A 23,931-nucleotide genomic window follows, 5' to 3' on the forward strand; every position below is an offset into this window, starting at 1 on the left:
ACCTATTTAAAAATTGACTTCTTATATCACAGCATGTTGACATAATTCTCTGTCTCATGAGGAAAAGACAATTAACATACCGGGAAGCTTATGACGTTGCCGATAGGATAATGGACCTCGACTTCTGCAAGAAGCTCAAGGATAGGTACGATCAACTCAATAGGGAGATGTTAGCCCTTGGAGTGGGACTTGATTTCCTAGTTCCTACGTTGGTTTTGGATGAAGAAGAAATGATAAAATATGTTAGAGGGAAGAGGCCAAATCCACACGACAAGAGCTGGACCAAGGCAAAAAGGATTCTTGCAGTCATTAGCATAAACGGCATGCATTATCAGGCTGTTGAGATACTGCTCAAGGAGGGAAAGATCAATGTTTATGACTTCAATGTACCTTTAATCGATGATTTTGATCTTTTTCTTCCCGTGGAGCCACTGATGGTGTTATTGCCCATCTTGTTGAGGGAGAGTAAACTGATGAATCATTTGCCAAAGGAAGTGTTGATGAAAAAATCATGGGATTTTGAAGGTCAAAACAAGGGAATGATCCTTTCAAAAGATGATGTCGCTAACGCGAGCGACTCGCACGCTCTTTCACATATCGAATATTTGCTGATCGGCACAGAAATGACTGAGCTAATGAATTTTCTGTGCGACAACGTTGTGGAAAATCTGTAAGAGGTCTGGGCTTATGGGGTACTAACTGGACGCTTGAAGCCTGTGTATATAAAAGAACCTGTGAAATAGCAATTTTTAATTTTAAGTCACCCTTCACTTTATTACATGTACATGTATGGCAATAATTTTTTTCTTATGAAAGTTGAGTTTTTTATAATGCAATAGATTGTCAATCTGTTGTAAAATATATTTAATCTGTTCTGGCAGATAGTTTATCTATTGCAATAGGTTGGTCATCTTTTGCATTACGCCGATGTTATTTCTATGAATAATGTAATAATCTAAGTCTAATCTGTTGCAACAGTGGGAAGACCTGTTTGATAATTTCCAACAGATGACCTAAATTTACAACATATGCCTAAATCTTTTTGATATTTTTCAACAGTTACGCTTGAATATCCTTGTGCTCGACAACACCAATCCAATAGCAAATACACACACCACCATAAAAATTTCAGCAATTAGGCTTAAATATCCATGTGCCCAACAACACCAAACCAGTAGCAATAACGACAACAATGTAGTATCTTCTTGCTCGATTTTGTTTCTCTTCTGAAGCCTTGACTTTGTTCAACAAACCCCAGATTACACGATTTGCTTGTGAAGGGTGTCGTTCTTTATACCAATCAAAGTAATCGCATCCACCTAATTTCTATAAAAAAGAGAACACAATTATAAAAAAAAAATATAAGTCAATAATTAATCAACTAATTAAATAAAAAAATATTACCTTTGAAATCTTACAAGTAAAAAACCTACAACCCAAATTTTGTTGAGTCCAAGAATGTTTTAATAGAGCTTCATGACTGCACTTACAATATCAAAAATCTTTATCACAAAAAATAGTGAAAGATGCGCTCGACATTGTCAAGCTCAGTTGAAAAAAATGAAAGAAATAATTTGAAGAATTTGGATAGATAAAAGAAGATGACGATGAAGAAGAAGATTTGAGAATTTAGGATTAAATTTTAGGAGGAAGATGAATATATAAGACAATGGGGGGAATGACTGTTGGGGGCCAAGTGACGGCAAGTCAGCAAAATGTGCCAGACTGACACATTTGATGCCTATTTTATTTTACGTGTTAAAAAGGAACATTGTCTACTTGATGCCTATTTTATTTTAGGTGTTTGAACTGAACACCGTCGATGGGTTCTGCCTTTTTTATTTAAATTCAATTCACTTTAACCTTTTTACACGTAGCGGCAATTTTTTATGTCCAACGAAAGTTGAATTTTTATAATGCAACAAATTCTCCATCCGTTGTAACTGTTATTCTACTTGTTCTAATATATAGTTTATCTGTTGCAATAGGTTGGTCATCTGTTGCATTATCTCGATGTTTCTATCTAAGTCCATATGTTGTAACTGTGGGAAGACCTGTTTGATAAATTCCAACAGATTACCTACCTGTTGCAACATATGTCTAAATCTATTCGATTTTTCCAATAGATGTGTCGTCTATTGCAACAGATATATTATCTGTTGCAATATTTGAATCTAGTATTCCTTTTTAATTAATAAGTTCAAATCTAAGGAATAAATAAAATTCATAGACAAAATAAAATAAATCGAAGCCTTCATAAATTAGCTGAAATAAGTCAACGAATAAATAAAATGTAAAAAAATTATTATGGGTACAGATCTCAACAAATATATCAACAACAATTTAAGTATACTGCCAAGGATTACTTTGACAGGCTCAAGCTATAAAGATCTACTTGGTATGGACAAGTTGTTCTTCATCCGATGCTATGGAATTCAACTTTGCTCGTCGTGAATCTTTATTGTCGCTTACGTATGGTTTCTGCACTTTCTGTTCTCCGTATTTCCATAAAAGAGTATCATATTGTCAATGATGTTCAAAAATAGCTTCTTATACATCCACCTAGAAAGCCAAAATTAGTCAATACTAATCACGGAGATACAACAAAACGGAAAAGGATAACTCATCTCTTTTATTAAATCAAATAAGTCCTCCTCCCCTTTTAAATTATCCCAAATAGATTATATTTCTGTTGCAATAATGAATTAACTATTGGGATAAATTTCTACATGAGAAAGACCCTGTATGATAATTTCCAATAGATGAACCATCCATTGCAACATATGAATCATCTGTTGCAGCAGATAGGTTATCTGTTGGTACAAATAAAAGTGGTACGAAGAGCTGTTTGATTTGCTAAAATAGACAAGATATATATTATACCAGATACTTTATCTGGTGTAACAAGTTAGTTAATTGTTGCAACAGATGTATATATCTATTTGATAATTTTCAGCAGATATGTCATCTGTTGAAACAGATGTGTCTGCTTGTTTTGTCAGTTGGAAGACATATATATTCACTTTTTTCAGCCGTGTTGCTCTCCGTTGGACATTGTACGTTGCTCAGTACAACAAATAGACAGAGGATTTGCAATTTTACTTTTTTAGATGCTTGATAATGCCTTGGAAATTACTCTCCTTCTCCCCTTAGCCCTAAAATCTAATGGAGCGGATGAAAATAAAATCCTCTTTGATGGAATGAGACCCCTCTTAGATGTCAATTCCTCTACAGAAGCAGTTAATGCATCAATAACATTAATCACTACATCATGTTTCGCCCTGCAGTCTTGACATTTGCATGCAGAACATTCACCGGAGAGGTAAAATCTGTATAACCAGTATGATCATACTCATAATGGTTTGCTTTAAATACTGTAAGAGAAGTATCATTAGGACCAAAAGCAGCATCACTACCACCACCAATAGCTCCATCACCGCTAAGACCATCAACAACAACAAGCCCACCCTCCAAAATTATTTTTCTTGTAATGACTGTTGTTCCAAACAATTCTATTTTTATTCTGCCGATGACCTTAGGGTTCGATAAAGTTTACACAGATCGTAAAGTAAGAAAAAATGGCATATTTAACTCTCGATTGGTTGGAACTAGCGACGGATGCACAATCTAACATAAATCATTACATATATTAGAATGATGATTAGATCATTCAAGAAAATCATTAATTAAAAAAAAATAAAATTATAATTATACTTACTGCATCCTTCGGGGGATTGAAGAGATCAAAAAAATTTGTATTTTTATCAGTTTTGGTTGACAACCATCTCAAGATTCTTGGATAGGAAACTCCTTCCTGGTAGTTCACTTGTTGTCTCAAATAAGGAATGACTTCAAACGCCCAAACCTATAAAATAACGCCAATAAATCAAAACCATTATTGAATGAAAAAAATGAATGATATCATAATAGAAGAAAGAAACATTTATCATGAAAGCCCATGGGAAGCCATATAAGTTGACTGTCTTTGGCGCTAACGGAGTCAACAAATATGTGGCAGTCATTTTGAAGCTTTTATACCCCCATGGATAGTTGTTAAACGCCTCAAGATCCTCAGAGAGCTTTATTAAATTGAGGCTTATGTTGATGTTAACATCTCTTGCCCAAAGAATATTATGTACAAACCAAACCAAGCATAATGACTGGTTGTGCTTCTTTGAAAGTCTTTTACCTTTCAACGCTTCTATAAAATTTTTATTTTTGAAGCTTGGACCAATAATGGACACCAGGTCATCACATCACACGACTTGCCTTTGCCTTTTTGGGTGTGCAGAGTATTTTTTGAGTTAGAATAGGTATAACTTGAGAAGGAGGATAACATTTTAGTCCAGTAACAATGGCAAACTCATTCCAACCAAAATAAACAGGCATGCCATAGTAATTTATCCATACCTCATCCATCTTATCTTTATTTTCATACATAAACCTACGCTTGAGAAGTTCATATACCATTTTCATTTGGAAACGAGCATTGTTGTCCTCCGACAAATCAAGATATTTTTCAAAGCAGCTGTACCTAAAATAAGCATCCAATTTTTGTTCTCAAAGTATTTTTATGAAGGCGTCGAAAGATTTTCCCATGGCTGACTTAACCACGAAATCACCGTTAAATTTGCGGCACCATCGCACTGCATTCTCACAGGATAACGATCAATACTAAAGGCTTTAGCTAACTCTTCAATGGAAGGGCTATTAGCATTTGCATTATCTCTTTTGAAACATTCTTCCTCCCCGTGTTCATTATATCCTTCTCCCGATTGAGATAACACTTGTAAAGAAAGCTCATAGAGTGGTGGATGTAGCCTAGCTGCTTCACTTGTTCCTTTACTTGGACTTGATTTAGTTTCTATTCTTTTGGAAACCGTATTATCTAAAATTAACAGAAGCATAAAAAAATATATTATAGTTGATTAATGCATCGTTAAAAAGGGATAACAGTAAATCAAATAAGCAAAACAGTAAAATAATAGTTGCAATAGATCACCGATCTGTTGCACCAGGTAGTATATCTGTTACAGCATATAACCAAACTGTTGCAGTGGATGAGTAATCTGTTGCAATAATACAAAATATATCACTCATCTTTTAAGACAGATTAATGGTCAGTGCAACAGATCACACATTGTTGCGACATATGAGTGATCCATTGGGACAGTTAAATAACCTGTTGCAACGGATGAGTAATCTGTTGCGACAATACAAAACAAATCACTCATCTATTGAGAAAAATAAATGGTCTGTGCAGCAGATCACACATCTATCGCAACATCATCTGTTGTAATATGTGAGTGATATGTTGGAACAGTTAAATAACCTGTAACAATGGCTGAGTAATCTATTGCGACAATATAAAATATATCACTCATCTATTAAGAAAGATGAATGGTCTGTGCAACAAATCACACATCTACTGTGACATCATCTATTGCAATATATGAATGATCTGTTGAAGAGTTAAATAATCCATAGCAATAGTTGAGTAATCTGTTGCGATAATACAAAACATATCACTCATCTATTGAGAAAGATGAATGGTTTGTGCAAAATATCACACATCTATTGTAATATATGAGTGATCTGTCAAAGCAGTTAACTAACCTGCAGCAATGACTGGGTAATCTGTTGCGATACAAAATATATCACTCATCTGTTGAGAAAGATGAATGGTCTGTGCAACAGGTCACACATCTGTTGCAACACATGAGTGATCTGTTGGAACAGTTATCAATGGTCAATATCATTTATATTTCTTCCAACATAGGGTCGTCTATCGCGGCAGATGAATGATCAGTTGGAAAAATTAAGTCTTGGACATTTCCTGTTGGAAGAGTTGATAGGATTTTATCCAACAAAAGGTTCATCTGTTGCATTGGATCATTAATCTGATGGTTCTTCCGTTGCACCAGGTGGTTAATTAGTTGCATTAGATTTTTGATCCGGTGCTAAATCTATTACAACATATGGTAAATTTGTTGCATCAGATATTTAATCTGTTGCATCAGATGATTAATCTGTTGCATAAGAATTATAATTTGATGGTTCCTCTGGTGCATCAGATGGTTGATATGTCGCATCATATGATAAATCTGTTGCATCAGATGGTTAATATGTTACACCAGATGGGTAATCTGTCAGAGGAAACAAAAAATAGTAACACGATTTTGTTCAACAAAAAAAAAGTAATTTCACCATTTTTACCAAGAAAAGAGCAGAACAAATCAACCCAAATTGTCATTTTATTTTTATAAACACAAACAATAAAAATCAAACTTCAAAAAAAATACAACAAACAACAAAATATCATAATTCACTTCGAAAAGAGAAGAGAAAAATACCAGAAATTAGGATTTTATTCAGATCGCATTTCAAATTAATGCAACAAATATTGAAATTGTTAACCAATACTATAAGAGAAGTTGGCTCAAGTTTCTCATTTTCTTCAAAACTAAAAAGGCCATAAATTTTTACCTCTAAAAGAAGAAAAGGAACGATGAAGAATTTGAAGTTGTTGTGGCTGGAGAGCAAGGTTGTCACGTCGATTGAAGATTGAAGTCGAAAAGGAACTCGAAGCCCAACTATTTATAGTCGGATGTTGAAGTCGCCGAGGATTGAAATGAGAAATTTGCAGAACAATTGGTTGGGAGAGAGTTGAGAGAAGTTGTCTAAAGAGGGATGAGAGAAAGGTTGATTTGAATTGAAGAGGGGAACTCGAAGCCCAACTATTTATCGCCGAAGGTAGAAGTCATCGGGGGTTGAAGGGAGAAATTTTGCAGAACTGTTGGTTGGGAGAGAGTTGAGAGAAGTTGTCGAGAGAGAGGGGAGAGTGGTTGATTTGGATTGAAGAGGGGTGTGGGTTGGGTTGATTTGTATTTTTGAAAAGATTAGAAAGTTTTGAAAATATTAATCAAGTCCACAATTAACTTAATCAAGTTTCCTAATGATGTTTGACCCTATCTGTTGGTCAATGTCACTAATCCTTCATTCAAAACTTAAAAGACATCTTTCCTTCATTTTTCTCAAGATACTTACATCAAGTAATACTTGATAATCAAACAAATATTAATATACTCCCTCCGTCCTTATTGGTTGGTTATTTCTTTTTTTCACATACACGTTAAAAAAATATAAATAAAAATATAATTTTATTAATTCATCCTTAAAAAAAAAATTACAAACAAGCGTAAACACTTTTAAAAAAAAATAATTATTAGAATACTATGAGAAAATGTTATTAATATTTTTTAATTTAATAAGTTAAATAATTGATATAATATAATTATTTTAATAAAATGATCAATTAATATAGCACGATGAAAATCCTAATTACTCCCTCCGTTTCATTAGTTGGCTCTTATTAATTTGGCACTCCCCTAAAGAAAATATTTAAATAGAAGCTTATTTTTACTAAAATAACCCTATTAGTTATGCATTGAAAACATAAATTTGAATATTTACACTTTACATAATAATTTAATGATAGGGGTAATATGAACAAAATATACTAAACTTCTCTTGATTTTATAAAAGGAACAACTAAATTGAAACAAATATTTGATGGAAACAAACATATTCAATGGCTGCAAAAAAATAAGATGATTCAACGGTGATAATGAAAACTAAAAATTTTAATCCACCCCAATAATGAATTTTATCTATTATTTGATTTCTTTTTATTCAATTGATCCCCTTTATCTATTTTTTGATTTCTTTTTATTCAATTGATCCCCTTCTTGAGAAAACATATGCATCTTTAATGTTTGAAAAAAAAAATGTGGTGCTTATTATTTAATCTTCACAAATTTCTAAATATGTATTCAATTTTTAAATTTCTCTCAATAATTTTTATCATTGAATAAGCTTAAGATTGACAAAAATGGTGGATAAAAATGCAAAAGAATGTATAAATTAATGGAGATGAGTTAATATATTATTTGTGGGCTAACTTGGACGCCACATTAGCTGAAAAAAGGCTTCCACGCACCTTCATGTAGATGTGATACGCGCATTATGCCAACTCTGCAAAATGTATCAAAATGACACACCCGTATGCTACTTGAGGTGTCAAAAGTGAACAACATCCACTTGACGTGCCTAAGTGAAAGATGACGTCAAGTTGAGGAGCCTGGTAATGTATTCCCCCATTTTTGTTTGATGATCAAATATTACTTGATGTAATTATATGCTATTTTTTGGTTTCTTTCTTTTATTTTCATTTGAATTTCTTCCTTCTTCAAACACCCCTCCCCTTCTGCAAACACCCAAGACCCCCCACTTTCTACGAATCGTCTTCTCCAAACACCTCCATCCCCACCCCCAAATTATCAAATTTTGCTCCAATTAAATAAAATTCAGTAGAAGAAATTTTGAGCGGGGTTTAACAATTTTATGACGCTATTTCTCTTTCTTTGACATTAAATTTCCACAATGCCATATATAATTTTCTTCTTTCTTGTCTTTCTTTCAATGTTGTCTTCTCCAAGAACAAAAAATAAGATATTGAACATATTCAATGGGAACAAACATATTCAACATATTTAATGGGCGCAAAAAAATAAGATGATGCAATAGTGATAATAAAAAATAAAAAATTTCATGAGAAAATGGTCAAAAGCCCCCCTCCCCCCAATTTTTATCCCAAATCTCAACTACACACTTATACTTTGTTGAGGTCCTATGACCCCCCTGAACTATTTTATAGTGAAATTATTACCCCCTGAACTATTTTAAAGTGGAATTATTACCCCCTCAAAAGCTGACAACCAATCCTTTGGGCATGTGGTGTGATGCACGTGTTGCCATGTCATGCCACGTCATTGACACATCATTTTTTCTTTTTTTTTTTTTACTCTAAAAAAATTAATTATTTAACATTATTATTTCCTTTTTCTTCCCTTTCCTATTTTGCTCCATTTTCTTCTTCAACCCAATTTCATCTTCTTGGGTCAAAAATAGAAAATGAGTGTGTAAATGTACCTCACACATACACACGTATGTTCTTCTTCAACTCATTAATGGAGGATAAATACTCCTCAAAGCTTTTCATCTCTTTTTGCTCAAGATCGCCATTAATGGCAAATTCTTCTCCATTGTGAAAATTTAAAGCTTTGAGCTCACCATTATTGGCAGATCTAGAGTAAAAATAGAGAAAATTGGAGAAATGGATTGAAAATTATACGTGAGTTATGTTGAAAATTATATATGACATTGTGAAAATTCAAAGCTTTATATTCCTCATTCAAGAATTCATTAATCGGAGAAATCTTATTGTTTCCTAAGTTCGAGTGTTTCTTCGTTTTGATAATAACATTTTTTCAAATTATCAAAAAACACCATTAATGAGAATTTGGAGATGAGAAAGATGAAGAACTCCATTAATGGGTTCTTGAATTTTTGTTTTGAAAAAAAGAAGAAGAAGAGGAAGAAGACATGATGTGGCAATCAAAAAATAAAGAATTTTAAGTGAATTGGACTCAACTAACGGGCTCATGGGCGGTGTAGTCACGTCCGTTGACACGTCAACAACTGGGGGGTAATAAATTCGGTAAAAATAAGTTTAGGGAGGTAATAGGTCACCTTTAAAGGTTGAGTGTGTAGTTGAAATTTCGACTAAAGGTTGGGGGTTAATAGACCATTTTCTCAAATTTTCATCCACCCCAACAATAAATTTTATCTATTTTTGATTTCTTTTATCCAATTGAACCCTTTTTGGAGAAAACATGTTCATTTTTAAAGCTTGAAAGAAAAGAAAAGAAATGATTAAAAAATTTTGATGCTTATTATTTAATTTTCACGAATCCCTAAATATGTATCCTATTTTAAAATCTCTTTCAATAATTTTTATCATTAAATAAGCTCAAGATTGACAAATATGATAGATAAAAAAAGAGGAAGAAGATATCAATTAATGGAGATGGGGTAATATATTATTTGTGAGCCAATTTGGACGCCACATAAGTTGAAAAAAGGCATTCACGTACCTTTATGTAGGTGTGATACATGCACTATGTCAATTCAATATTTAGTTAATTAAAAAAAAGGACTAATATAATAGCGTAGGTATGATGTTGTTGTTGTCATAAATACGATCAGTTATATGTAATTACAAAAAGTAACTATTGAGAAATGAGAAGAAAGGAGATAGGAAAAATAATACAAAATAAAAGATATATTTAGAACAATTAAAGATTAAAACTGAACTAACAGAAATACAAAATAAACTTTAAAAGGAAGAAATTTAAATGAAAATAAAAGGAAGAAACTAAAAAATAGATATAACTGCATCAAGTAAAATTAATATACTCCCTCCGCTCTTATGATTTGGTCATTTCTCCTTTTCCAAACGCATGTTAAAAAATTAAATTATTCTTAAAAAAATTTTTAAAGACAAGCGTTAACACTTTAAAAAAATTAGTTATTAGGATAATATGAATTTTTTTAAATATTTTTTTAACTTAATAAGCTAAATAATTAATATGAGATAATTATTTTAATAAAATGGTAAATTAATATAAGGGACGAAAAACCTAATTTATTCAATTCAATTATTGAGTAATTTTCAAACACACCCAAAATGTATAACTTGCATTTTTCGAGAAAGGATTCGCACCGCCCCAAAAGGAAAAAGTAAATTAAACATAATTTATAAAACAAAAAGAATTGCCTGTTTGGCTTTTTGTACGTTCATTACGGAATTCTCTTTTACTTTTTATTTTTCTTTTGAAAGGAAAAAAAAGTACATAAAAATAAGCAAATAATACAATTTCAACTTAGAAAGATTCCATATAAAACTAAACTCTTTTTTAACTAGAGATCTCTTTCACACTTGTAGCAGGAGTAAAAGTATCGGCAAATAAGATTCCATATGTACTTTGAATTGGAACTCTGGCTTTGTCATTAGGTTTCTCTGTATTATATATGTACTTTGAATTGGAACTCTGGCTTTGTCATTAGGTTTATCTGTATTATAGAAATTATGGTTTCAACATGACAACTTTTTGCAATTTTAAAAAAACTTGGGGGTAATTTAGTCATTAAATATAAGTTCTAAGCTCAATTTGATAATTTTTTGTGGATTGTTTTTTGAACCTCATCAAAAAATTTAATGAAAGCCCATTCTTTTCTCTTTAATTACCAAAAATATCATCTAAGAAATTTAGTATAATGTCATCACACACGGCCTTGCATATTTCCATATTATTTTCACACATGTGGACCCTCTATCTTCTATTTATTTTTCATTCTTAGTATTTATCTTTTTATGTGTAAAATTGTTTCAAATATATTATATTTAAGTAAATTAATTAGTAAGATGGTAATTTACTATAAAAATTAATTATAATTGATACAATTAAATAAATTTTGTTGTTTATTTAATTTCATATCAAACATATAATTTACTTTCCTTCTTATTTGTTACTACAATTTCACCTAATTTAATCTTTTTTAATATATAGAAGAAAATTTTTTGATATGCCTGCTTATGTTGCCTGTTTCGACTTCTTCAATCGTGATTTTATTATATTAATTATTATAAGTCATTTATACATTAAACAAATATTTAATTTTAAAAAAAATAGACATTTATGACATGTCTATTTCAGTTGCTTCAATCGTAATTTTACTTTTTATTGTATCATTTTTAATTAATCATTATAAATTATTTATATATTAAAAAATTAATAATATTTAATAAAACAAATAGACAATTATGACATGTCTGCTTCAGCTGCTTTAATCGTAATTTTACTAAATATCACCCCTAATTAATTATTATAAGTCATCTAAGTACTTAAAAAAGCTCTCTGTCAACTTGTTGGCTTGAACTATTTGCTCTATGATTTTACTATATCATTCCTGATTAATTATTATAAATTATTTATATATTAAAAAATTAATAATAGATAATAAAACAATAGAATAGACATTTATGACATGTCTGCTTCAGCGGCTTTAATCATAATTATATTAAATATCACCTCTAATTAATTATTATAAGTTATCTAAGTATTAAATAAATAAATAATTAAATAATGTTGAATAAAAAAGATAAAATAGATATAAAATTTTAAGTTAACTCTTGATGTTTTAAAGTAACTTGAATTCTTATATGAGATTTCACTTACTTTTTTTCACAAGTATCTTTTACAATAATTTTATTATATCATTTCTAATTTATTGTTGTAACTCATTTAAGACATGTCTGTTTCGCTGCTTCAATCGTGATTTTACTATATCACCTCTAATTAATTATTATGTTCATCTAAGCATCATGTCATTTAAATTAGAGTAGAAAATTTTTACACAATAATTAAAAATTAAAATTATTTAAGAAATATAATTAACTACCAGTGCACAAACTCTAGACAAGGAGAGTAGCATATATTTTTTGAAAATTGCATGATAAATATTATAAATTACAATAATTAAAAAATTTAAATATCTAAAATAGTTTAATCTATTTTATATCTTTAACAAATACTTAAAAAATACTGTAATTCACAATAATTAACAACTTAAAAAAATTAAATGATATAAATATTTGGTTGACTCTCGAAATTGTATCAGTGTCACTTAAATTGAAATAGAAGAAAAATTATTATAAATCACAATAATTAAAAACTTAGATTATTTTGAAAATATAATTGACTATCAATGTTACAAAAGTTTGGATAAAGAGAGTAACATATATTATTTAAAAATTACATAAAAATATTAGAAATTACAATATTAACAACTTAAAATATCTAAAAACATATTAAAAGTATGATTGATTATCTAAATTCATTTTGTATCATAAAAATTGAGACAAATAAATATATATTGAGCTCATGCTAGATCCCAGGTGAATCCTAGGATGTATATATGCAATTCATCTTTTTTTAAACTTTGGTTTAAATATATCAAATTGAAAATACAAGTTTTAATACAGTACACTGTACATTAAAAAGTGTATAAGAAATAATGTTAGCATAAATAATATCAATATTACTAATACAAGCATTATTTATGCAAACATTATTAATATATTCTATCAACATTATTTTTATACACTCTAACAAACGACTTCACATTTGAATAGAAGAAACATATACAAAAGCAAATTTCAATAAAATATCTACATAAGTATGTTTTATCGTGTTCTCAAAATTAAATAATTTAAATTAATATGAAAGATGACAACTGTATTTTTTTTCTATATAATTTTTGAAACACTTAAAATTTGAATTTAAAATATTAATTTAGTTTAACTTCAAAGAACAAGTTGACAAATAAAATCGAAGGAGAAAATGAAAACAAATAATGTTTATGGCGGCTTAGTAAGGAAATACATAATTATCTTGTAAGACTTGCTCCTTACAAAATACCTCCAAGTAATCAATATATTTTGTGTATTCATGTATTATAATTCATAATTTGAACTAATATCAATTTAAGTTAATGTTGGGCCGAAACAAGTCATGCTCTCTGGTGTTTATATAACGCGGCTGGGATCTGTACTTTTGTATCCTTAAGAAATAGATTTGCCATGATGCAAGAGATGCCTGATTGGTCGGAACTTCCACATGATTTGCTGGTTCTAATAGCTACTCGTTTAAATCTGATTGTAGACTATCTAATATTTGGCACTGTCTGCAACTCCTGGCACTCTACAGCCACGAAGAACAACTTTAATAGTGGCCTGCCATGGCTAATGTTAGCGGAGGAAGAGGACAATGAGGGAAATACCTTTCGAAGATTCTTCAGCCTTTATGATGGCACGATCTTGAAGAAGAGGATTCCAAAAGCCAGCAGAAAATGTTGTATGGAGTCTATGGATTGGCTTATCACAGTAGGAGATGATGAGGGTGAAATTAGTCTGATACATCCCTTCTCTGATGTTCACATTGAATTGCCCCATCAAAATACCACCTTAGATTATGATGACGATCACTCGACTGACCTGATGACCTTTATTCGCAAGGCAGTTTTGTCAGCTAATCCTTCTCATACATCCGATTACGTTGTCATGGCCATTGAGAGAAACATGAAGTTCATCAGTTTCTGGAGACCTGGAGATTTGAGATGGACTAGAGTTATTTGGGAAGGAACCCAGCACAATCTATTTGCCGATTTGGTGTATTTTAATGGCAAAATTTATACCGTGAGTCATTCGGGTGAATTACTAGTTTGTGATGTTGATGATTTTGTTGGCCTTGGAGGTCATGTCATTGCGCAGATACCATTTGAACCTCAAGAATTTGTAGAACAATTGTGTTGGGTTAATAGTAATGAAAGGGTGTGAATGGAAATGTTAAAACATGCAAGAACACGTGAACAGTGACTGTTTCGCGTGAACAGTAGCATTGTTACGTGAATAGTAGCACTGTTTCGCGTGAACAGTGCACTGCTTCACAAACTGACGCATGAACAGTGACTGTTTCGTGTGAACAATAGCACTGTTTCACGTGAACAGTGCACTGCTTCACGAACTGCTGCAACACTGTTTTGAACTGATGCAATGTTTCACGAAATGGTGTACTGTTTCAAAAAATTACTGCAATGGTTTAAGTAAACAGACATGTATTTTCAGGAAAAGACACACACCTCTAAATTGAACCAATGCCTCCTTTCCAAGGGGCATCTTGTGGCTATAAATAACCTGGTTTTCATCCATAGGTAAAGAAAAAGAAACACAGAGAAAATTTTCAGAATTACAAGCTTCTTCTTCTTCTTAAAAATACTCTAAGTGTGATCATTCAAACCGTGAGTTTGTTAGAAGAATCCGCCTATTTGAGGTACCGCTATAATCGGATTGAAGGCCATTTTATCCTGGGAGGAAGATTCCATAACCTAGGGTACAGTGAGGGGAATTATTCCTTAAGGAAAGTCCGTGAATTCGGACGACTTGGCCTTAACAATTTCTGTTTCATCTATATTTCTGAAATATAAAATACACCTCTTGTAAAGATCATTTTGATCTTGTGTTGAGGGTATTTGTTCAACTTCATTGTGTTTTTGTTCATACTTGAACTCGAGTTGAAGTTGTTATTCTATTATACAGATTCTACGTACCCGTATTGTGGAAAATAACAATATTAAGGAATAATTTTTTTCTTACAGAATCTGTATTGCTTGTTTTTGGAGATTAAAGCTTAGGCTTTCTACTCCTCTTGAACTTAACTAGTGATTAGAAGACATAAAATCTTCATCACAAGTTAAGGTTCACTCTGTTGACGATTCGAAGTAATAAAAACTTCATCGTTAACTAGAAACAAGAAGAAGAGTTTCAAGTTACTTAACTTTATAAATAGTATTCTGGAAAATACTAAGTTTTCTGTCTTGTGGTGACAGGAAAAATGACAACTAAAAGTCAAATGATGGATGCGACAACGTCTATGGGGGCAAATAATATTGTCATATCAAGTCGCACAAATGTTCCGCCAACGATGGCATCGGCGGAGAAGTCCGAAAAATTTTCTGGCATCGACTTCAAGCGGTGGTAACAAAAGATGTTCTTTTACCTCACCACTTTATGTCTACAATGGTTCACTAGCGAAGACGCTCCCTAGGTGCCCGAGGGAACCTCGGACAAGAACCGCTTCGTTATTGTAGAAGCTTGGAAACATTCGGATTTTCTTTGCAGGAACTATATTCTGAGTGGTCTCCAAGACGACCTCTATAATGTCTATAGTGGAACCAAGACATCAAAGGAACTGTAAAGGGAACTTGAACATAAATATAAAATAGAGGATGCGGAAATTAAGAAATTCCTTACTGCACGGTTCCTGGACTTCAAAATGATTGATAGCAAATCTGTTGTCTCTCAAGTACAGGAGTTGCAAGTCATCATACATGATCTCCTAGCAGAAGGTATATTTTTGAAAAATATCGTAGTTGAACAAATTAAAAATGTTCTTAAAACTCATATAAACTGTTTTGTAGGTTCTTTCCAAGTAGCAGCAATAGTTGAGAAACTACCACCTTTGTGGAAAGACTTCAAAAACTACTTAAAACATAAGCACAAAGAGATGACTGTTGAAGATCTTATCGTCCGTCTTCGTATTGAAGAGGACAATAAAGCTGCCGAAAGAAGGTCAAAGGGAAATTCTACAATGAGTGGAGCACATATTGTAGAAGATGGCCAAAACAACTCGAAGAAAAGAAAGAAAGTTGAACATGGAAGCAATCAACCCAAGAAAAGGTTCAAGGAAAAATGCTTCAATTGTGGCAAAATTGACCACAAGTCTACAGATTGTCGAGCCCTGAAGAAAGACAAGAAAAAGGACCAAGCGAACATGATTGAGTCCAACAAAGAATATGATGATTTGTGTGCTATGTTCACGGAATGAAACTTGGTGGGAAATCCACGCGAATGGTGGATGGATTCTGGTGCCATACGCCATGTTTGCGCAAACAAAGAGTTGTTCTCATCATTTGCTCTGGCTCAAGCAGAAGAAATGCTTTACATGGCCAACTCCGCTACTACTAAGGTGGAGGGAACAGAAAAAATTTACCTAAAGATGACTTCCGACAAGGTCTTGACACTGAATAATGTGCTATATGTTCCGAAGTTATGTAGGAACTTAATTTCTATTTCACTCCTAGATAAGAACGGATTTAAATGTGTAACCATTTCTGGAAAAATTGTAGTTAGCAAAGGAGAAATGTATGTATAAAAAGGCTATCTCACGAAGGGCCTTTATAAGATGAATGTAATGACTGTTGAAATGAATAAAAGTTCGAATTCGTCTTATTTGCTTGAGTCTTATGATTTATGGCATAAACTTTTAGGCCATGTTAATTACAAAACATTACGAAAACTGATTAACTTAGAAGTTTTGCCAAACTTTGAGTGCAATAAATCAAAGTGTCAAACGTGTGTGAAATCGTAGTATGCAAAGCATCCTTATAAGTCTATTGAAAGGAATTCTAATCCCTTAGACTTAATACACACTAACAGTTGTGATATGAAGTCAACACCATCTCGTGGTGGAAAAAAGCATTTCATAACTTTTATTGACGATTGCACTAGATATTGTTATGTCTACTTGCTAAATAGTAAGGATGAAGCAATAGATGCGTTTAGGCAATATAAAACTGAAGTTGAAAATCAGTTAGACAAAAAGATCAAAATGATAAGAAGTGATAGGGGCGGAGAATATGAATCTCCCTTTGCGTAAATATGTGTAGAGAATGGAATAATCCATCAAACTACGGCCTCGTATTCACTTCAATCTAATGGAATTGCGAAAAGGAAAAATCAAACTTTGAAGGAAATGATGAATGCCTTACTTATAAGTTCTGGTTTACCGCAAAACTTATGGGGGGAGGTTATCTTTACGGTCAATCGTATACTTAACAGAGTTCCCTATAGTAAGACACAATCAATTCCTTACGAAAATTGGAAAGGAAGGAAACCTAACTTGAAATATATCAAAGTGTGGGGGTGTCTAGCGATGGTTCAAGCTCCTACACCTAAAAGGGTTAAAATAGGACCTAAAACGGTGAACTGCGTGTTTATAGGATATGCTAAAAGTAGTAAAGCATGTCAATTTTTGGTTCATAAATCTGAACATTCGGATATTAGAGAAAATATGGTAATTGAATCAGACAATGTTGAATTCTTTGAAAACATTTACCCGTATAAAATTAGACACGAACAGTCTAGTGGAGGTTCCAAACGACCTGGAGATGAACCAAGTGAGAATGTACATAATGAAGAAAATTCAAAACGTAGTACACGTCAACTTTGTTTGGATCGGATTTTGTAACATTTCTCTTAGAAAATGAGCCTTAAACATTTAAAGAAGCGATGTCTTCGTCAGACTCATCCTTTTGGAAAGAGGTAGTCAATAGTGAAATAGATTCAATCTTAAGCAACCATAAATGGGAATTGGTTGACCTTCCTCTCAGAAATAAACCTTTAGGTTCTAAATGGATCTTCAAAAGGAAAATGAAGGCGAATGGTACTATTGACAAATACAAGGCAAGACTTGTAGTAAAAGGCTTCAAACAAAAGGAAGGCCTTGATTACTTTGATACATACTTGCTAGTAACAAGGATAACCTCGATTCTAATGTTAATTGCCTTGGCGGCGGTATATGATCTTCAAATTCATCAAATGGATGTAAAAACCGCATTCCTAAATGGAGATTTGAAGGAAGAAATTTACATGGAACAACCTGAGGGTTTTGTGGTTCCAGGAAAGGAAAACAAGGTGTGTAAACTTATTAAGTCATTATATGGACTAAAGCAAACACCAAAACGATGGCATGCATAGTTTGACCAAACCATGTTGGCAAACGGATTCAAAATAAATGAATGTGATAAATCTGTTTATATTAAAGACACTCTAAATCACAAAGTCATTGTATGTTTATATGTGGATGATGTGTTGATCATCAGTAGAGACATTTCTGACATAAATGCAACAAAATGAATGCTCGAGAGCAAGTTTAATATAAAGGACCTTGGAGTTACAGATGTGATCTTAGGTATAAGAATCCATCGAACTCCACAAGGGTTGGCATTGTCACAGTCTCATTATATCGAAAAGGTACTTGACAAGTTCAAGTATATGGAATTCGGTATTGCCAAGACTCCATTAGATGTGAGCTTTGCACTTCGTAAGAATGAAGGTGAAAGTGACTCGCAATTGGAGTATGCAAGAGTATTGGGATGTTTAATGTATATAATGAACTGTACACGACCAGATATAGCACGCGCTATCAGTAAATTGAGTTGTTACATGAGTAATCCCAACAAAACTCACTGGATGGCAATGAAAAGAGTTTTGGGGTATCTTAAATACACTCAAAATTATGCTCTGCATTATAATAAATATCCTGCGGTACTTGAAGGATATAATGATGCAAATTGAATCACCGGATCGAACGAAGTAAAATCTACAAGTGGATATGTATTTACTATCGGTGGAGAAGCAGTTTCTTGGAAATCATCCAAACAGACTTGTATCGCTCGCTCTATAATGGAATTTGAATTTATCGCATTAGATAAAGCCGGTGAAGAAGCAGAATGGCTTAGAAATTTCTTGAAAGATATTCCGTATTGGCCCAAGCCAGTGGCACCAGTATGTATACACTGTGATAGCCAAGCAGCAATAGGTAGGGCAGGGAGCATGATGTATAACAGTAAATCTCGTCATATAAGACGAAGACATAATACCGTTAGAGAACTTCTCTCTAGTGGAATTATCACTATAGATTATGTAAAGTCAAAGGATAATGTGTCGGATCCACTTACAAAAGGCCTATCTAGAGAAGGAGTGGAAAGAACATCCAAGGGAATGAATTTAAGGTCTAGGACAAGTCAGCATGGCGGTAACTCTACCTAGAAGACTGGAGATCCCAAGAGCTAGGTTCAAGGAGATCAAACAAAGTTGTATCTGACAGGTTCAACATTGTCAATTACCCAACCCATTCTCATGATGTAGACAATGTATAGTAAACAAGGATAAGATTTAAGGTGAAAAGTCTTTTAATGCTTATCTAAATTTGGCAGATTTGACGAAATAGTTTAATCTACAGGATTGAATGTTTAGAAATCACCTATGTGTGTGCGAAGTGAAAACTGCTTCAAAGAGAATGTTAGTAAAGGCCTATTCTCTAAGCTCTCATGAAAAATGGGACGTGTTCATGGCTGAAAAGAACAAAACCGTAAGAACCATAAACAGTAAAAGGATGGTTATGTGACATGTATTGTATAGATGTATATTAAAGCTCGAAGGTTCAAAGATATCAAATCTACCGATTGACCGAGTGCATCCGATGCATGTTCACTATGGAAAGTTCAAAGGGAAACCCACTTATCCAGATGCAATCAGTCTTTGCTTGATGATCACATACTTGTCCATAAAAGTTTTACGAAAATAATAGCCATTCCCCATTCATGTGGGGGATTGTTGGGTTCATAGTAATGAAAGGGTGTGAATGAAAATGTTAAAACATGCAGGAACGCGTGAACAGTGACCGTTTCGCGTGAACAGTAGCATTGTACGTGAACAGTAGCACTGTTTTGCATGAACAGTGCACTGCTTCACAAACTGACGCGTGAACAGTGACTGTTTCGCGTGAACAGTAGCACTGTTATGTGAACAGTAGCACTGTTTCGCGTGAGCAGTGCACTGCTTCACAAACTGCTGCAACACTGTTTTGAACTGATGCAATGTTTCACGAAATGGTGTACTGTTTCAAAAAATTACTGCAATGGTTTAAGTAAACAGACATGTATTTTCAGGAAAAGACACACACCTCTAAATTGAACCAATGCCTCCTTTCAAAGGGGCATCTTGTGGCTATAAATAACCTGGTTTTCATCCACAGGTAAAGAAAAAGAAAAACAGAGAAAATTTTCAGAATTACAAGCTTCTTCTTCTTCTTAAAAATACTCTAAGTGTGATCATTCAAACCGTGAGTGTGTTAGAAGAATCTGCCTATTTGAGGTACCGCTATAGTCGGATTGAAGGCCATTTTATCTTGGGAGGAAGATTCCATAACCTCGGGTACAGTGAGGGGAATTATTCCTTAAGGAGAGTCCGTGAATTCGGACGACTTGGCCTTAACAATTTCTGTTTCATCTATATTTCTGAAATATAAAATACAACTCTTGTAAAGATCATTTTGATCTTGTGTTGAGGGTATTTGTTCAACTTCATTGTGTTCTTGTTCATACTTGAACTCGAGTTGAAGTTGTTATTCTATTATACAGATTCTACGTACCCGTATTGTGGAAAATAACAAACCGTACATCCTAGAATCACTAGGATCATTATTTGTAATTTCGCGATATGGTGTTCTAGTTAGGCCAATCGAAGATGATTGCGAAAGCTTTCCATTGACGCTCAGGCCGGATGAACGCGAATTGTTGGGGGATGGTGAGTTCACATATGGGACAACAGATTTTCGAGTTTTCCAGGTGGATTTAGCTGCTGGCAAAGTGACTGAAACCAATGAATTAAGAGACATGGCTTTTTTTTTGGGTGCTAATGCTTCTCTTTCAGTCCAAGCTTCTCAATTTCCAGGAATCAAACCCAATCATATTTATTTTACAGACGACTGTTTTGAATCATATACCTGCTATGAAGAAGGAGGCGGCTTGGACATGGGGGTGTTCAACGTAGCAGATGGCAGCATCCAGCCGCATTACGATGGTGTTTCCCTCAGTTGGTTTTGTCCTCCTATTTGGGTAACACCAACTTTGTAGCGAGTCCTTTATTTATTCTGTTTGTTATGCTATATGTTACTATCGAATGCTTTTAATTTAAATAGTTACAGTATCATTTACCTTCAGACTGGTTGTTGAATTTTTCTTGTTTCATATAATTGGACAAAAGATATTCCTATTAGTTGTTATACTTCCTTAATTTTGTTGTATTGGAATGCTGCTAGAAGTTGTTCAATATCTAATGATCCTCAACTGGAAAGAACTTGTCTTTCATCTTTTTCCTTGTAACGAATTGAAGAGAAAGAAAGTGCCCAGCCTGATATTGAGATGCAGTCACCTTTACTAGGCGGTGTTACCATCTTCTACATGTCTATAGAAAAAGGAGGTGGGTATAAGATGCTTTCTATTACTATGCTTCAATTTAAGTGTTTTGAAGCTAATTCTTCAACTGCTTGAATTTCAAATGGGAATTGACATATTACAAGCTAAAATATAGTGAGTTTTACGCAGAAAGACCAAATTATATGACGGATGCTTAAAGCGACTGTCATCCTGTTGTTATATATATAATCATTAGCGTCTCTTGCTTGGAACTTTAGAAGCAACAAGGGGAAAAAGAATGAGGATGTTCAGTTGATGTATCGTCTAATCCTCCTTGACATTATCCTTTGAACCTACCCTACCCTAATCCTAGTGACCGATGTTTAACAACTCCGACCTTGTAAGCACTTCCATGTCTTCCTTCTCCAACATATCCAGCTGTAGCTTAAAGTAAATTCTTGAATCTCGATCTCTGCACCAAGAGGAACTGAAAATAGTTGATGAGACCATTGCGCTTTTTGGAGATGTTACTTAATACTTCGACTGGGTTTCATTAGCAAAGCTGATGGTCTTGTTATGAACATTTTCCCTAGACCCTGCGCATAACGGGAGCTTTAGTGCACCAAGCTGCCCTTTTACTCGATCTTTGGAGTGCCATTGCTGCTTTTCTCCTTGTTGCTCTTATATAGCATTTACACAAGTAGAATTATGATAAGCTAGTAGTGGAATGTGGTTTTATAAATGGCCCTCTACATAATCCTGATTAACTGGAAAACTGCTGGAAGCAAAATTGGCATTGCTAGGAACACGTCCTTTCCCCTAATTGTAGTAAATATATTGGTAATTTCATCTTAAAAGGAAACTTGTCAGCTTATTTTGTGTTGCCAAATTGTTCCTTAAGTTCTCTATAAATAGATGAATCTTTTGCGGGCAACAGACTGAGATAAACAGCCTTCAAGACGCAAAGTTCCTTATACGACGACCCTTAGTATTTAAATAAATGAACGTCAATGAGTGGCATTGATATAGTTAAGAGTTGAAACCAAGAATGTAAGGAGTAAGAGCATATTCTTGCAGAACATCTCTCTTTACTATTGTAGTTCCTGAATGAGCCAAGGAACTCAATAAAAATATATGTTTCATATATATCCTTCGATCTAAAGAAGGGGCCGGGGAGTCATTTATATTTGAGTGGTTGATTGAGGCTTCTTTGCTTTCTCCTTCCTTTCCATATCTTGAATTGTTTCTTCCTCTATTCCGTCCCTATATCTGGTTGCATCCTTGGTATATGACATCATTCATTTTGTGTTGAATAATGGACAAGATGCTTTAATTTAGGCCACTGAAGGCAAATATGAACTGTTTTTTCTGCGTTCATTGAAGCACTTAAAGCATCTGCAGTAAGAGGTCAAGATTTCTCCTTTTTTAGAGATAGACTTGTGTGTGTGAGGTTCTCACTATTGATAGTAGTCCAGACAAAACAGATTACTTAAGGGGGTAATTGCCATATTATACCTTGATGGTACATGTTCATGGGTCTATCCTTCATTGCTTTTTCTGCCAATCTTTGTGGAAAATAAGACATATGGTTACTCAATTGGATTACGTACAAAATTTTAAAAAGTAAGAAATATCTCTTGAATTATGATTTGAAATTGAGTAAATTATGGCCTCATATCTGGTTGACAAAATGTATACATAGAATATAGGTAGTATATATCTTATACAAATATACATATACTATATTCTTTAGTTTGGCACCATCACCTAGAGCTGTTAATATGGGTCAGGTTCGTTGGGCTGATTCGACCCGATCTGTAATTTGATTGAGTTGGGCTTCAATTTTTGCGGTCCATTTAAGAACATGGCTTTTTAACTCAACCTGAATAAGCCTGTGGCTCATAGAGGTTGAGCAATGTGGGTTGGGTTAACTCGTGGATCGATCCGCCAGTCAAATAATAAATAATTTAAAAATAAAACAAAGTACTAAAAATAATAAAAAGAGTTTAAGTCCACTCAAAATTTATTTAAGTAGTACTAGCTAGGTTTAAGTAATTTCTTAATGTTTAATCAATTAATATTGTATATAATTGTAGATGAAAATGAAGATTTTGAGACAGATTTATCAAAAGTTGATACAAAGATGCTTGATGAAGATAAAGTGATGATGTTGGATACACAATAAGTACCACGAGAGCTTTTCTTGAGAAGTTCATTTTTATTTTTAATGAATGAAATATTGACATTTTTAGGTTTTATTTTGATATAATGAAACAAAATTAGGTTAATATTTTTAATTATCAATTATATTGTTATTCATTAACTATTTAGATTGCTTATCAGTACTTTTATTTGGTTCGAAAAATATCATGTCAAAAGTTATTTATTTCGCTAATTTTTGAGATATTGGAGACTTAATTATGTAATATT

The 23,931-nt window shown here is 33.0% G+C and overlaps 1 protein-coding gene across 1 annotated transcript; it reads left to right on the top strand.

Annotated features, from left to right (window-relative positions):
• Positions 1-13,543: 13,543 nt before the first annotated feature.
• Positions 13,544-21,219, top strand: LOC107864841 (putative F-box protein At1g65770). Its single transcript, XM_047409750.1, has 2 exons — positions 13,544-14,268; positions 20,760-21,219. Exons 1-2 carry the CDS (start codon positions 13,544-13,546, stop codon positions 21,217-21,219), a joined length of 1,185 nt encoding a protein of 394 aa, XP_047265706.1.
• Positions 21,220-23,931: the final 2,712 nt, after the last annotated feature.

The sequence above is a fragment of the Capsicum annuum genome, chromosome 3, assembly GCF_002878395.1.
Source record: "Capsicum annuum cultivar UCD-10X-F1 chromosome 3, UCD10Xv1.1, whole genome shotgun sequence".
Taxonomy (NCBI): Eukaryota; Viridiplantae; Streptophyta; class Magnoliopsida; order Solanales; family Solanaceae; genus Capsicum; species Capsicum annuum.

Coding starts and splice junctions, on each gene's coding strand:
- LOC107864841 (XM_047409750.1), top strand. CDS start 13,544: ATGATGCAAGAGATGCCTGATTGGTCGGAACTTCCACATGATTTGCTG. Junction 14,269..20,759: donor CAAGAATTTGTAGAACAATT/GTGTTGGGTTAA, acceptor AAATAACAAACC/GTACATCCTAGAATCACTAG.